At 40.9% G+C, this 14,120-nt stretch overlaps 1 protein-coding gene across 2 annotated transcripts in view; it reads left to right on the top strand.

The window, feature by feature from the left end:
- Positions 1-4,231: 4,231 nt before the first annotated feature.
- PIK3C3 (phosphatidylinositol 3-kinase catalytic subunit type 3) overlaps positions 4,232-14,120 on the top strand; it is a 151,844-nt gene continuing 141,955 nt past the window's right edge. For both annotated transcript variants that reach the window (XR_016214052.1, XM_008261249.5), the window contains exons 1-3: positions 4,232-4,440; positions 6,271-6,459; positions 12,624-12,767. Coding sequence is in view for 1 of the 2 variants with exons in the window: in XM_008261249.5 (XP_008259471.1) it covers positions 4,373-4,440; positions 6,271-6,459; positions 12,624-12,767 (401 nt within the window). In the remaining variant the exon portion in view is untranslated. The remainder of the gene's footprint in view (positions 4,441-6,270; positions 6,460-12,623; positions 12,768-14,120) is intronic.

Here is a 14,120-nt window from a genome sequence, read left to right as displayed (position 1 = left end):
CCTTTGCTGTTGGTTCACCCTCCAATGGCCGCCGCGGCCGGCGCGCTGCGGCCAGTGCACTGCGCTGATCCGATGGTAGGAGCCAGGTACTTATCCTGGTCTCCCATGGGGTGCAGGGCCCAAGCACTTGGGCCATCCTCCACTGCACTCCCTGGCCACAGCAGAGAGCTGGACTGGAAGAGGGGCAACCGGGACAGAATCTGGCGCCCCGACCGGGACTAGAACCTGGTGTGGCGGCGCCGCAAGGCGGAGGATTAGCCTAGTGAGCTGCAGCACAGGCTTTTTTTTTTTTTTTTTTGATAGGCAGAGTTAGACAGGGAGAGAGAGAGACAGAGAGAAAGGTCTTCCTTCTGTTGGTTCACTCCCCAAATGGCTGTTACAGCCAGCACGCAGCGCCGATCCGAAGCCAGGAGCCAGATGCTTCCTTCTGGTCTCCCATGTGGGTGCAGGGCCCACTGCCTTCTCGGGCCACAGCAGAGAGCTGGACTGGGAGAAGAGCAACCGGGACAGAATCCGGCGCCCCAACCGGGACTAGAACCTATGGTGCTGGCGCTGCAGGCAGAGGATTAGCCTAGTAAGCCGCGTCGCCGGCCTCAAACTGGTCTTGAAGTGTGATACTGATGTGCTGTCTGGTGTTCCAGACAAGATGTTTACCTGAGATGATAATCTATATAAAGCAGAGGGATCAATGGCAGTGCAAAACAGCACAGAAGATGCTAACTATAAAGATGCAGTAATGGTTTGTTTTCTTTTGCAGAAACTAACTTCAAGGATGGGTCTGGAATACTCTCTCAGAGTTTCTCAAAATATCATGATTTGGAAGTCAGACACAACTGGTTTTTTCACATATTAACTATTAATTATGTACTTTCTACCTTGCCATTATTTTTCTGCAAAATTGGATAGTAATATTTACGTCACTAAATCACTTTACATGACAGACAGCAGACACACAGTAGTATTTCAAGTCTTACTTCATTTACTATTTTTCTGATTTTTTAAAGATTTATTTATTTATTTGAAGGAGTTACACAGAGAGAGGAGAGGAAGAGGGAGAGGGAGAGAGAGAGAGAGAGAGAGAGAGAGAGAAAGAAAGAGAGAAAGAGAGAATAAGGTCTTCCACCTGCTGGTTAACTCCCCAGATGGCTGCAATGGCCAGAGCTGTGCTGATCTGAAGGCAGGAGCCAGCAGCTTCCTCCAGGTCTCCCAGGTGGGCGCAGGGGCCCAAGGACTTAGACCTTCCTCTACTGCTTTCCCAGGCCATAGCTGAGGGCTGGATCAGAGGTGGAGCAACCGAGACTCGAAACAGTGGCCACATGAGATGCCAGCACTGAAGGCAGCAGCTTTACCCCCTTCGCCACAGTGCCAGCCCCACTTTCCTTATTTTTTAACACATGCTCTAGACTAGGAAGTAAACAACTGGGCACAGTGTGTCTTTGTCATTTTGGGCTGCTGTAACAGGTTACCATAGCCTGGGTGACTTAAATAGCAAACATTTACTGGAAGTCTGATGTCAGGGTGTAAGCATGATTGGGTTCAGGTGAGGATCCTCTTCCTATTTGCAGACTGCTAACTTCTCATTGTATCCTCACATGGCAAGAATACATGGAAGTTATTTCACCTGTTTTTATAAGAGATAATCCCACACATGAAAGCTCCCTTGCATTAGTCAGGGTTCTCTAGAGATACATAACTAATAGAATATGTACATAAATATATGAAGGAAAATTTATTGAGGGGTTTGGCTCATGTGATTCTGACAGCTGAGAAGTTTCACAATGGGTTGTCTGCAAGCTGGAGAGCCTGGGACTCTGGTAACCTGGCTCATTCCAAGTCCAAAGGCCTCGTTATCAACGAAATTGAGGATGTGAGTTTCAGTTCAGAGCCAAAAAAATCTGAGTTTTAACAAGGGTGCTGTGGGCATAGTCCTGGAGTCCAAATGTGAGCAAATGACTTCAGAGAAAGGAATCCAGCACCTCTCAGGTCTGTCTCCTCGAGAACTCAAAACCATCTTTCCATTTAGTCTCTCCAGTCCATTGATGGTGCCTGCTGACATCAAGGCTCAGTCTTCCCATCCAGTTCACTTAGGATCACATACTAATCTGACCCTCACAAACATATTCAAAAAATGCCTTTACAGGTTTCTAGGAATTCCTTAATCCTTCAAGTTGACAAGATAAAATTAAACACATCCCTCATGACTAATTACTTTCCAAAACCCCATCTTTAGATACTGTCATAGAGGTATTATATTTCTTTTTTTTTTAAAGATGTTATTTATTTATTTATTATTTAATTGAAAGTCAGAATTACACAGGAGAGAAGGAGAGGCAGAGAGAGAGAGAGAGGTCTTCCATTCGCTGGTTAACTCCCCAACTGGCCGCAACAGCTGGAGTTGAGCCAATCCGAAGCCAGGAGACAGGAGCTTCTTCTGGGTCTCCCACTTGGGTGCAGGGGCCCAAGGACTTGGGCCATCCTCTACCACTTTCCTATGCCATAGCCGAGAGCTAAATTAGAAGCGGAACAGCCGGGACTCGAACCGGCGCCCACATGGGATGCCGGCACTGCAGGTGGCGGCTTTACCTGTTACGCCACAGGGTCGGGCCAGATGTATTATATTTCAACATGTGAATTTTGGGGGGAAACAAACACTATCCACAACAATCAATAAGTAACATTGCTACAAATCTTTCCCTCACAAAGTTTCTAATCTTGTTGACAAGATAGCCATCAACCAAATTATTGTGTTAGAAACTTTTGCAAGTGCTTTGAAAGAAAACAAGAAGAAAGGTGGCATTCAGGAGGAGTGATTTTAGGCCTCAATTGCAAATATAACAGTAGCAGTTCCTTTGCAGGAATGAAGACGATGATGGAAATTCTTCCAGGGTCCAGAATGGTTTGTAAAGACCCACAGTTGATGGGAATTTCTACAGTTTTTCATCAAACTGAGCACTTGAAGACTGCCATATGAGGCAGAATCTGAGAATCAGTGTGTTTCTAGTTGTATGTAATGGAAACATTTAACAACTGGAAATGTGGCTTACTTCATAAGCATACTTTTTTATTTAGTTAATAAGAAATGGAGATGTAGACAATTTCTGAATTATTTAGTAGCTCTGTACTATTATTAAAGAGGCATGGTCCTCTTTAATAACATTTTGCCAACTTCAGTATTTTGGCTTTTATTTTCAAGCCCACATCTTTAAATCCATAGAGGGTTGTAGAAACTCCAGATTTCATGTCATCATGACATCCTTCATGCAAAGAAAGGAGGGAAAACTCTGTTGACAGGTAAAAAGGGAACAAAAATTAAGGGGGAGGGATGGACAACCAAAACTGTTGGCTGCACTTTGGTCTTTATCCTTGACACTAAAGCAACATTGGCCAAGACCAAATATAAAAAAGAGAAACCTGAAACCTGACCCACAATCTACAGCAGTAACTCCAGGGAGCCAAAGTTCAACCCCTATAGCACTCTGCCCATAATGATGAGGATTTGATAACTACAGATTCCTCATGCCAACAACCTCCAATCTGGTCATACCTTTTTCCTGCTACAAAGCGTTTATATTCTTGTGCTTGCAATTGAGTCACCACCAAGCTAATGATGGTGTGACTCTTTTGTTATGGCAAACGCTGAATAAACTGCTTTGCTTGTCTTATTTATGTGGTTTTTGTTTACTTCCACATCCTAAAATATTTGAAAGAATTTTGAAGACTTTAAGCAGAGGAATTATGTGAGATGGTAGAAAATAATAATATGAACAGAATAGTAAGGAGGTATAATAGCCAAAATAGCTGAATACTCTAATAATATGATCCCAAATTTCACTCACTTAACCTCATTTAATGTCAAAGATATATTTCATGTTTACATCACAATCCAATCAGGTGTTTTCAGGGTGTCTTCCAAGCAGTGGAATTTAAGCTTGGCAAAATTCTCATTTTTGTCCTCGTTCCTTGTTTATACACCATCCAATAAAAGTTTTTACAATACATTTTTGACTCGAGTTCCCTTCTGGATTTATTTTAGGTACACTTCGAGCTCAAATAACGGCTCTTTTTCTTAATAAAGAAAAGTTTGTCTTCTCCGGACAGGAAGACTGGCATGTAACCAATTAGGCTGCGTTTCCGTCTTCTAGTTACCCTTAAGCAAGATGGTGAGCGAAGCTTGCACATGCGCAGTAGTAGTGCCTGGGCGTGGAGTTCCGCTGTGTTGGGGCGGCGCTCTGGGTCGGGATTGGCGGTGCGAGGGTCGAGAGGCGGAACCGGAAGTGCTTGTGAAATGTAGCGATGTAGGTCAGCGGGTTGTTTTTTGGAGTTTTTCCTGTGTTTAGCTTTCCTCCGGACGTGTTGATTTTGCGAGAGTGCCATGGGGGAAGCAGAGAAGTTTCACTACATCTACAGTTGTGATCTGGACATCAACGTGCAGCTTAAGATGTAAGAGAACACTGGGAACAGGAAGTGAGATTGCTGGGGCGAAGGGACGGGAAGACAGGTGCCGGTAAGGGGTGAGGAGCGGGGGAAGAGAAGATGGTGACTGCCCGGAAAGCCCGGACTGGGGGCAACCCGGAGGGCAGTGGCTTGGAAAGCGAAGGAGCGTGGATCGGGGAGACGGGTTGTGTGGGCGGATTGAGGGCATGGTTTCTGAGAAGGACAGCAGTAGGACTAGTCCTTCGGTTCCGTAGTCTTCAGAAAATTTTGATGTTTAACATTTTGAGGAGTTCTTACTGTCTCATTTTAAAGATGAGGAAAAGGCGCAGTAAATTCATAGTCCTTCCGTAAATAAGAGGAACATCTTTAGTTTGGAACGGGGCTGAGGGTGGAATTGGGACTGCAAAAATTATGGAGAAGATACAGGTAGATGTGGTTGTTGGCAGTACTTTTTGTGCTCGTTTGTTGAGCACTTGAGTGTAGTAGTTATTAGTACTGCGGGAGGTGATAGAGGCGTCAGTTGAATCTTTGAGCAGTTTGGCATTGTGAAGGCAGAGAAGTTGAAAGTGAGTTGAAAATAAAGAAGACTGTTGGTAAAGAACCAAGAAGATAAGGGGGAAAATCTTGAAGGAAAATGGGGCACTGGATTTGAAGAGCGTAATATCCTGATATGAGATTGATGGAACTGATATAATAACAGGAGTAAAACTGAGTTGGAAGTCTGTCCAGTGTAAGTAGTAGTATAGAACTGTTGCCAAAGCTCACAAATTAATGACCACATCATCATTCTCAGTGAAAGGGCTGCATGGCTGCAGTACATTCTAAATACATTTTCTCGTGGCCCACAAAACGTGGTCATTTAACATGTCCCAAAGAACTACAAAGGCAACTTTCCAAAGTTGAGCACATTGTTAACCTACCCCTTTGCCTTTGACTTTCTTTATTTTCGGTCACCCTATTTTGTTGATTGTTCACATCCTCTGTCCAGTTTAAGTCAGAAAACTGTGACACCTCTTATTTTTTCTGTTGCATCATTCACTAAGGTGTCTTAAATCTACCTGCTAAATCTCTGTTTCGCGCTCCTCTTACCCCACTGTTTCAGTAACATACTTTTTTCCTTTTGCTTTTGATGGTAAGTATTCCAACTGTTGCTTTCAGTAAACTTCTCCAGTATATTGTGCTGCAGCCAGAAGAATCGTGTAGACAAATCTGATTATGTCATTTTCTCTTCAAGTCATTCAGTTAACATATTTTTAAAATGTTTGTTTTGTGCTAGGCACTGAAATGAATTTGGTGGCCACTTAGTTTCATTGTTCAGCCACAAGTTTTCATTCTCATCTTTTGCTTCCCCATATAAGCTTTCTGCTTTGGTTAATATTGAACAACTTGAAATTACCAGACACAGCATTTATATAATGCTGTTCTTTCCCTTTTAGATGACTTCCTACTTTTTTTTTTTTTTTTTTTTTAACTCCCACTTACTTTTGTTGTTCAGACTCATTTCAGGCATCTTACAGGGGTACTCCAGCTCAGGTACTTTCACATGGGGTGTAGGCAACCCAACTGATGTCTTCACTGCTAGGTCAAACACTTACGTAAAATTAAGATGCCTAAAATGGAAAAAATTTGTTGATGAAGATAAGAATAATCTTAGGTATGTTAGGATTTTAAGAGACCCTTTTCATAGGTAAAATAACTAATTTCTTATGCAAGAAAATATTGTTCAGTAGTGATCAGATTTCCTTGATATAAACATAAACTCTTCTTAGTATTTGTTGAGCATGTGAGTATTTGCTTAATAAATGTATGTCTAAAGCATTGTTTTTGTGCTTTCAGAGGAAGCTTGGAAGGGAAGAGAGAACAAAAGAGTTATAAAGCTGTCCTAGAAGATCCAATGTTGAAGTTTTCAGGGTTATACCAAGATACATGCTCTGACCTTTATGTTACGTGTCAAGTTTTTGCAGAAGGAAAGCCTCTGGCCTTGCCGGTGAGAACATCTTACAAGGCATTTAGTACAAGATGGAAGTAAGTTGTTTTCTTGCACATGATAGATTTCAGACTCTTATTCCATTTCTTTATAGAGGTTGAGAGAGTAATTTTATAGAGAATACAGGGGAATTTTCTACCTATGCTTATTAATAAGAGCGTTGAAAGCAGTATCATACAAACATATAGTTATAACTGCAATTGAAATGAAAGTGAATTACATTACCAAAATCAAAACCATATCTGTAACATGTGTAAACTTTTTACCATTCTGTGCATCTGAACACATAAACACTTCTGGATAGCCTGAAATGATGTCCAACTTGTATTTTGGAGCTCAGATCTTTAGAAGGAGATCTTGTATCATCCATTCAGATATTATAACTGCACACATGAGTCTTGCTTTTAGGTTCATGGTTTATTCAGCATGGTTCATTAACAAACTGTTGGGATTCAGGGAAAATACCATGAATGGAAGGCTTTGTTTTCATATCGTGGGTCCTTAATCTTACTTCTTGACAGCTCTTGCCTGATAGACTATTGGGTGTTCTAAATTTCAGTCAGTGAATTTTATTCAGCATCAAGGTAGGATCAGTGCAGGATACAAGGTGGAATGTTCTTAAGGAAGAGGGTTATACTCACATTGTTTGTAGAAGACAAAATGTGGTCACACAGATAGCCAGGCTATGCTGCTGAGGATACAACTCTATACCAGTGGAGAAGCCTGAGCTTTGGTGATCTGACTACATCAAAACCAAGCATTTTAATTGTGTAATTTCTTTAGTAGTTTTTTAGTGGTTTTATTCACACGTACACAGAAATGTGTATATATTTAATATATGTTATTCTGGACAATTTGAAACCTACAAATAATGAATATTATTTGAATATAATTTGAAACCTACATATAATGGAATAAATTTCTACATCCATATTACCTAAATACTAACTAGTTACTTGTGCCAGATCTTGTATTCCTACCAGAGCTTTGAAGCAAATTCTAAAGATTATATCATCTTAAGTAAGTATTTTTGTAGATATTTTTATCTTTTTCTTGTAAAGATTTTATTTATTTATTTGAGAGTTATAGAGAGAGAGAGAAAGAGAGACAGTGGGAGATACCTTAATTCACTGGTACACTCCCAAATGGTTGCCATGGCCGGGCCTGGGCCAGGCCAAAGCCAGGAGCTGGGAACAACTTCTGGGTCTCCCATGTGGGTGGCAGGGGCCTTAGGACCTAGGCCATTTTCTGCTGCTTTCCCAGGCAGATTAATAGGGAGCTGCATCTGAAGTGGAGTTGCCAGGACACTGTATGGGATGCTGGCTCTTAAGTGCTGGGCCCTATATATCTTTAAAAACATAACTGCAATACCATATCATACCTAAAACAATGTACCGTACTCACTAAGTTGTCTTAGAGGTTTCTTTTTTTTTTAAACTGAGGTTGGCCAGAAAGGATTTTTTTTTTTTTTTGACAGGTAGAGTTATAGACAGTGAGAGATGGAGAAAAAGGTCTTCCTTCCATTGGTTCACTCCCCAAATGGCCACTATGGCCAGCGCTGCGCCAATCCGAAGCCAGGAACCAGGTGCTTCTTCTTGGTCTCCCATGCGGGCGCAGGAGCCCAAACACCTAGGCCATCCTTCACTGCCTTCCCCGGGCCGCAGCAGAGAGCTGGACTGGAAGAGGAGCAACTGGGATTAGAACCGGTGCCCATATGGGATGCCAGCACCGCAGGCGGAGGATTAACCTAGTATGCCATGGCGCTGGCCTCACAAAATGGCTTTTTGAAAATAAAAGCTCTAAGACGCTGTGTAGAAAATAGTTTAGGAAAAATAGCCTATTTTGATTGAAGTAACATGAAGGTGGGCTTTTTTTTCCCATGATATTCTTTTAGATTAAGAGAAAAGTTTGCAGATTTTGTATATCTTTTTGTTTAGTATTTGAGTTGAACTTATTGTCTATTTATCAGAACAAAAACTGGCCCTGTAAAATCAATGAAGGCAAAAACTTTATACAGCCAGCATTTTTCAAAATGCTTCCTTAAGAGAAATATTTAGTGTGGAAAAAAAGAAATTATACCATAATAGGATCTCTTGCCATACAAATTTTTTGCATTTCCTATTGTATTTGGGATATTGTGAGATTCCAAATTATTTAAATCTGTTTGATTTCTGTGTGATAGTTTTGAGAGTTCTTTTTTTTTTCATAGTGAGTCTTTTTTTTTTTAAGAATTATATTTATTTATTTAGAGAGGCAGCGTTACAGATGGAGAGGGAGAGATAGAGAGAGGTCTTCCATCCGCTGGTTCACTCCTCAAATGGCCTTAATGGCCAGAGCTAGGCCAACCTGAAGCCAGAAGCCAAGAGCTTCTTCCAGGTCTCCCGTGTGAGTGCAGGAGTCCAAGCACTTGAGTCATCTTCCACTGCTTTCCTGGGCAATTAGCAGAGAGCTGGATTGGAAAGGGAGCAGCTGGGACTCATACCAATGCCTATATAGGGTGTTGGCACCACAGGCTTAGGCTTAACCTGCTATGCCATGGCACTGGCCCTAAGAGAGTTCTAAAATTAAATTTATCAGGTGTATCCTATTATTTCCTATTCTATAATGTACTGTAATAGGAGATTCCATGGTGAGACAAACTTGTACTTTTTAAAATTATACTTAAGGGGTCCACGTTGTAGTTTAGAGGTTAACCGCCTCTGCCTGTGACACAGGCATCCCATATGGGCACCAGTTAGAGAACTGGCTGTTCCACTTCTGATCCCGCTTCCTGCTAATGTGCCTGGGAAAGCAGTGGAAGATGGCCCAAGTACTTGGGCCCTTGCCACCCATGTAGGAAACCCAGAAGAAGCTTCAGGCTCCTTGCTTCGGCCTGGTCCAGCCCTGGCCGTTGCGGCCATTTGGAGAATGAACTGGCGGAGGGAAGATCTCTCTCTCTATCTCCCCGCCTCTTTCTGTAACTCTGCCTTTCAAATGAATAAAATTTATGTTTTAAAAAAATTATATTTAAGGCAGATTCTTATCTGTAGATGTACATACTACAGATTTCCCAGTTTTTTAATGTGAATAATTACTAGTAGGCATGCAGTTTACATTATTAAGGACACTTTTATTTTACTTTATATCATAATAGATTAGAAATCGCACTACACACATTGAAGTAAAATAACAACTACTAGAATTTAAATGCCATAGAGGATGTAATAGTGTGATTTTTTAAAAAAAGATTTACTTATTTTGAGAGGCAGAGTTACAGAGAGAGAGTGAGAAAGGGAGAAGTCTTCCATCTGCTGGTTCACTCCTCAAATGACCACAACAGCTGGGGCTGGGCCAGGCCAAAGCCAGGAGCTTCTTCTGGGCCTTGGACATGGGTGCAGGGGCCCAAACACTTGGGCCGTCTTCCTCTGCTTTCCCTGGTGCATTAGCACGGAGCTGGATCGGAAGTGGAGCAGCCAGGACTTGAACTGGCACGCATATGGGATCCCAGCACTGCAGGTGGCAGCTTAATCTGCTATGCCACAATGCTGGTCCCTGTACTTTTTTTTTGGTAATGGTGTATTAGTGAGACTAGAGAGTTGGGGGCTGGCGCTGTGGCAGAGTGGGTAAAGCTGCTGCCTGCAGTGTGGGCATCCCATATGGGAGCAGGTTTGAGACAAAACAGCTGCTCCACTTACAATCCAGCTCTCTGCTATGGCCTGGGAAAGCAGTAAAAGATGGTCTAAGTCCTTGGGTCCCTGCATCCATTTGGGAGACCCAGGAAAAGCTCCTGGCTCCTGGCTTCAGATCAGCATGGCTTTGGCCATTGCAGCCATCTGAGGAGTTAACCAGCGATGGAAGTCTTTCTCTATTGCTCACTTGCTCTCTCTCTCGCCACCCCCTGCCCTGCACCTCTCTGTAACTCAGCCTTTCAAATAAATAAATAAATCTTTGACACAAAAAAAAAAAAAAAAGAGAGAGAGAGAGTTAGTACAATGGTGTGCCCTTGGCATTCAGATTTAGGCTTTACAATCTGGAAATTTCTTGAATGTTGCGGATGACTTACTCTTGAGACTAATGAGGTTTGGGCATGGGGAAAAGATGATTCTTAGGGACGGAGTGAACAAAATGGTACTAAGTAAATTTTAGAATATCTAGAGCAGTTTTCAAACTGCTTAGCTGCAGAATCATTTTCCTAAAACAGCTCTTCTGCAAAAGTCCTATATGAAAAACAGATTACAGTTGATTTGCTTTAAGGAGAGGTTTGGGAGCTGATATTGGGTAATAAAAAATTTGAGGTGAATGACTGGTCATAGGTGTTGGTTCAGAATAAAGAGGTGAGAAATTTCCCAGTTCATTTTGGATATTATCACTGATTTTTCTCTTTAACTTTAGTGGGTGTTAGTTTCCTCTGTAGTTTATTGATTGGCAAATATGCTGCTGCTTAGTATTTCCTTTTTCAGTCTGTCCTACCATGTGGATAGTAATTAAATGGATGTATTTAGATGTTCAAGTTTATCTGTTGTAGATAATGACTTTGTTAAGCATATGACTTAATTTTTTTAAGAACTTGATAGAAGAAAAAGATTTAATGATTTTTTGCTTCCTTATATTGATAGCCAGGTCTGATTTTCCCGGAGGTCCTTAAATTTGGTGGATGTGAATGATTTGTTGTGTCAGTTTTTGAAAATTCTATTAAATTTCTTATTGATGCAAATATATTTAATCTAGACTTTTAGATAACCCTCTGAGAGTAATTTTTAGTAACTAGAATAATTTTGAGTTAATGGAGAGAAATGGAATTCTGTGAGTCTGCTGGATATTATTTTGTATATTGTTTGTACAGTATTCTTTTGGGATTTTAAAATCATCTGCTGTTTTAAGGGAGTTGCAATTATGAAGTGAATTCAGTGTGAAATTTAAATGCAGAAGAAAGTTTAGACAGATGAATAGAGGGTTTAAGAAAAAAAGAGCTGTGCTGTCATTACTACATTAACAGCAAACATCCCTTAGTGAGATAACTTATTGTATACAGACAGGGTTTAAAAACATAAAGCAATAGTAGCTAAGTGTTAACAGCATTAATGAAATCACTTGAAGAGCAGAAAAGTCTCACATGGAAAAAAAGCAGTGCTTTGACATAATATGAATAATTTTGAGTATTTTATCTTTATAATGTAAAATCACGTTCTGGAAAATAGTTAAGGAAAATCACACTTTGATTCAAAACAGGTTAAAATGTCTTTCCACGTTTTATTATCTATTATCATGTTCCATTCTGTGTTATTAATGTTGGCTGAGTTTCTTGATTGAAGAATTGAAGTGTCATTTTTCATGGGCTCTTATTATTTGCTGTATTTGAAATTGAAGTGTCTGCTGTATTTGAGATTGGAGTGACTACTGTATATTTAGAGTAGTAACTTACTCTTTTTGAAACACTTTCTTCTTGTATGGTCTGTTAATGAAGTCATTTTTAGTAGATTCATTTATTTACTTACTCACTCACACGCTTGCTTGCTTACAAGGCAGAGTGACAGAGGGAGAAGCAGAGAGATCTTATATCTGCTGGTTCACTCCCCAAATTGCTGCGACAGCCAGGAGTAGGCCAGGTCAAAGTCAGGAGTTAGGAACTCCATCCAGGTCTCCCACGTGGGTGGCAGAGACTCAACCAACTACTTAAGCTGTCATCTGCTGCTTCTCAGGAGCATTTTGAAGGAGCTGGATTGGGAGTAGCTGGAACTTGAACCAAGCACTCTGATATGGAATGTGGATGTCACATGCAGTGGCTTAGACACTGCTCCACAATGCTTTCCATGATTTTTTTTTTTTTTTTTTTTTTTGACAGGCAGAGTGGATAGTGAGAGAGAGAGAGAGAAAGGTCTTCCTTTTGCCGTTGGTTCACCCTCCAATGGCCGCCACGGCTGGCGCGCTGCGGCCGGTGCACTGCACTGATCCAAAGGCAGGAGCCAGGTGCTTCTCCTGGTCTCCCATGGGGTGCAGGGCCCAAGGACTTGGGCCATCCTCCACTGCACTCCCGGGCCACAGCAGAGAGCTGGCCTGGAAGAGGGGCAACCGGGACAGAATCTGGCGCCCCGACCAGGACTAGAACCTGGTGTGCCAGCGCTGCAAGGTGGAGGGTTAGCCTATTGAGCCGCGGCGCCGGCCCCTCCATGATTTGTTAATTTAAAAGATAATTTATATGCTTGTGTTAACATTATTTCCATAGCTGGAATGAATGGCTGAGACTACCCGTGAAATACCCCGATCTACCCAGGAATGCCCAAGTGGCCCTGACCATATGGGATGTGTATGGACCAGGAAAAGCAGTGCCTGTGGGAGGAACAACAGTTTCACTTTTTGGAAAGTATGGGTAAGCATTCTGTTTGAATCCTGGGGTGCGAAATGTCTGACCACAAAATCATTAGATCTGATCCCTCCAAGACAACTGCGGGTTGTAACTCAAAATTCAATTAAATCTATAGCAAGTTAATTTTTAAATTGGTAATTTTGTATGGCCCCTGAAAAATGTATAAATACTGAAATGGCCCTTGACAGAAAAAGATTTTATATCCCTGAATCTATAGTTACAGCTTTCTAACGCTTTTCTTTTCTGGAGGTCTTTAGCAGTTTATGTCTGGTCTGGTTTTCTAAGTGAAAACCAGGTAGGTACATAGATTTGGTCATTTTTTTTTCCCTTTGTGTTTTTTTAGATTTTTATTTTCTTTTTAACTCTTTCAAGTAAAGTAAAAAAGAATCTCAAAAAAATTTCCTAAGATGCTAATCCATTTAAAAAAAAATGCACATAGTAATTGACATGTTTATGGGGGTAACAGTGTGATATTCCAATACATGTATATAGTCTGTAATGATCACTAATTGGCATATATATGATTTCTTTGTGTTGGGAACATCCAAAGTCTTCTCTGTGACTTGAAGCATGTACTTTGCCCATTTTGTTGTTATTGAAATGTCATTCAGATACCATAAAATCCATTACTTTTTTTGTGTTGTCATTTTCTTATTGCTTTATGTGAAGTCTTTGTACATGAATGAAATTAGCCCCCTGTATGTTATGTTACGATTACTGATTTTTGTGTTTGGCTTGTTCTTTTGAATGTGTGTGTGTGTGTGTGTGTGTTTGCTTTCTGTACGTGAACTTTAAATTACAATGTTGAGTTTTTAGAAGGTTCTTTCCATTTAGGTTTTTTACAAAAGATTTCTGTTATGCTTTCATTCCTTTGCTTTTAAATCTTTTTTTTAAAAGATGTATTTATTTATTTGATGGGCAAATTAACAGAGAGAGGGAGAGACACAGATCTTCCATTGTCTGTTTCACCTGCTAGATGGTCACAACAGAAAGGGCTGGGGCAGGCCAAAACCAGGAACCAGGAACTACATCTGGGTCTCCCATGTGGAAGGTAGAGACCAAGTACTTGGGTCATCTGTCTGCTTTTCCAGGCACATTATCAAGGAGCTGGATTTGAAAAGGAGCAGCTGGGACTAGAACTGGCTTTCAAATATGAGATGCTGACATCACAGATGGTGTTAACCCTCTGTACACAGTGCTGGCTCCTACATTTAAATCTTTGACTTATTTAAAATAACTTTTGGAAAAGCAGTGATATATTGGGAATTAGTTTTTTAAAAAGACAAAACCAGTCTTTATTTGTTTCATCACCTTAAGTAAATCATGTTTTCCAACTATTTTAAGATAGCATCTTTA

This window comes from Oryctolagus cuniculus, chromosome 10 (assembly GCF_051225735.1).
Source record: "Oryctolagus cuniculus isolate XC-2025 breed Fujian yellow rabbit chromosome 10, ASM5122573v1, whole genome shotgun sequence".
NCBI classification, from domain to species: domain Eukaryota; kingdom Metazoa; phylum Chordata; class Mammalia; order Lagomorpha; family Leporidae; genus Oryctolagus; species Oryctolagus cuniculus.
This window is presented reverse-complemented; position numbering and strand designations above follow the sequence as displayed.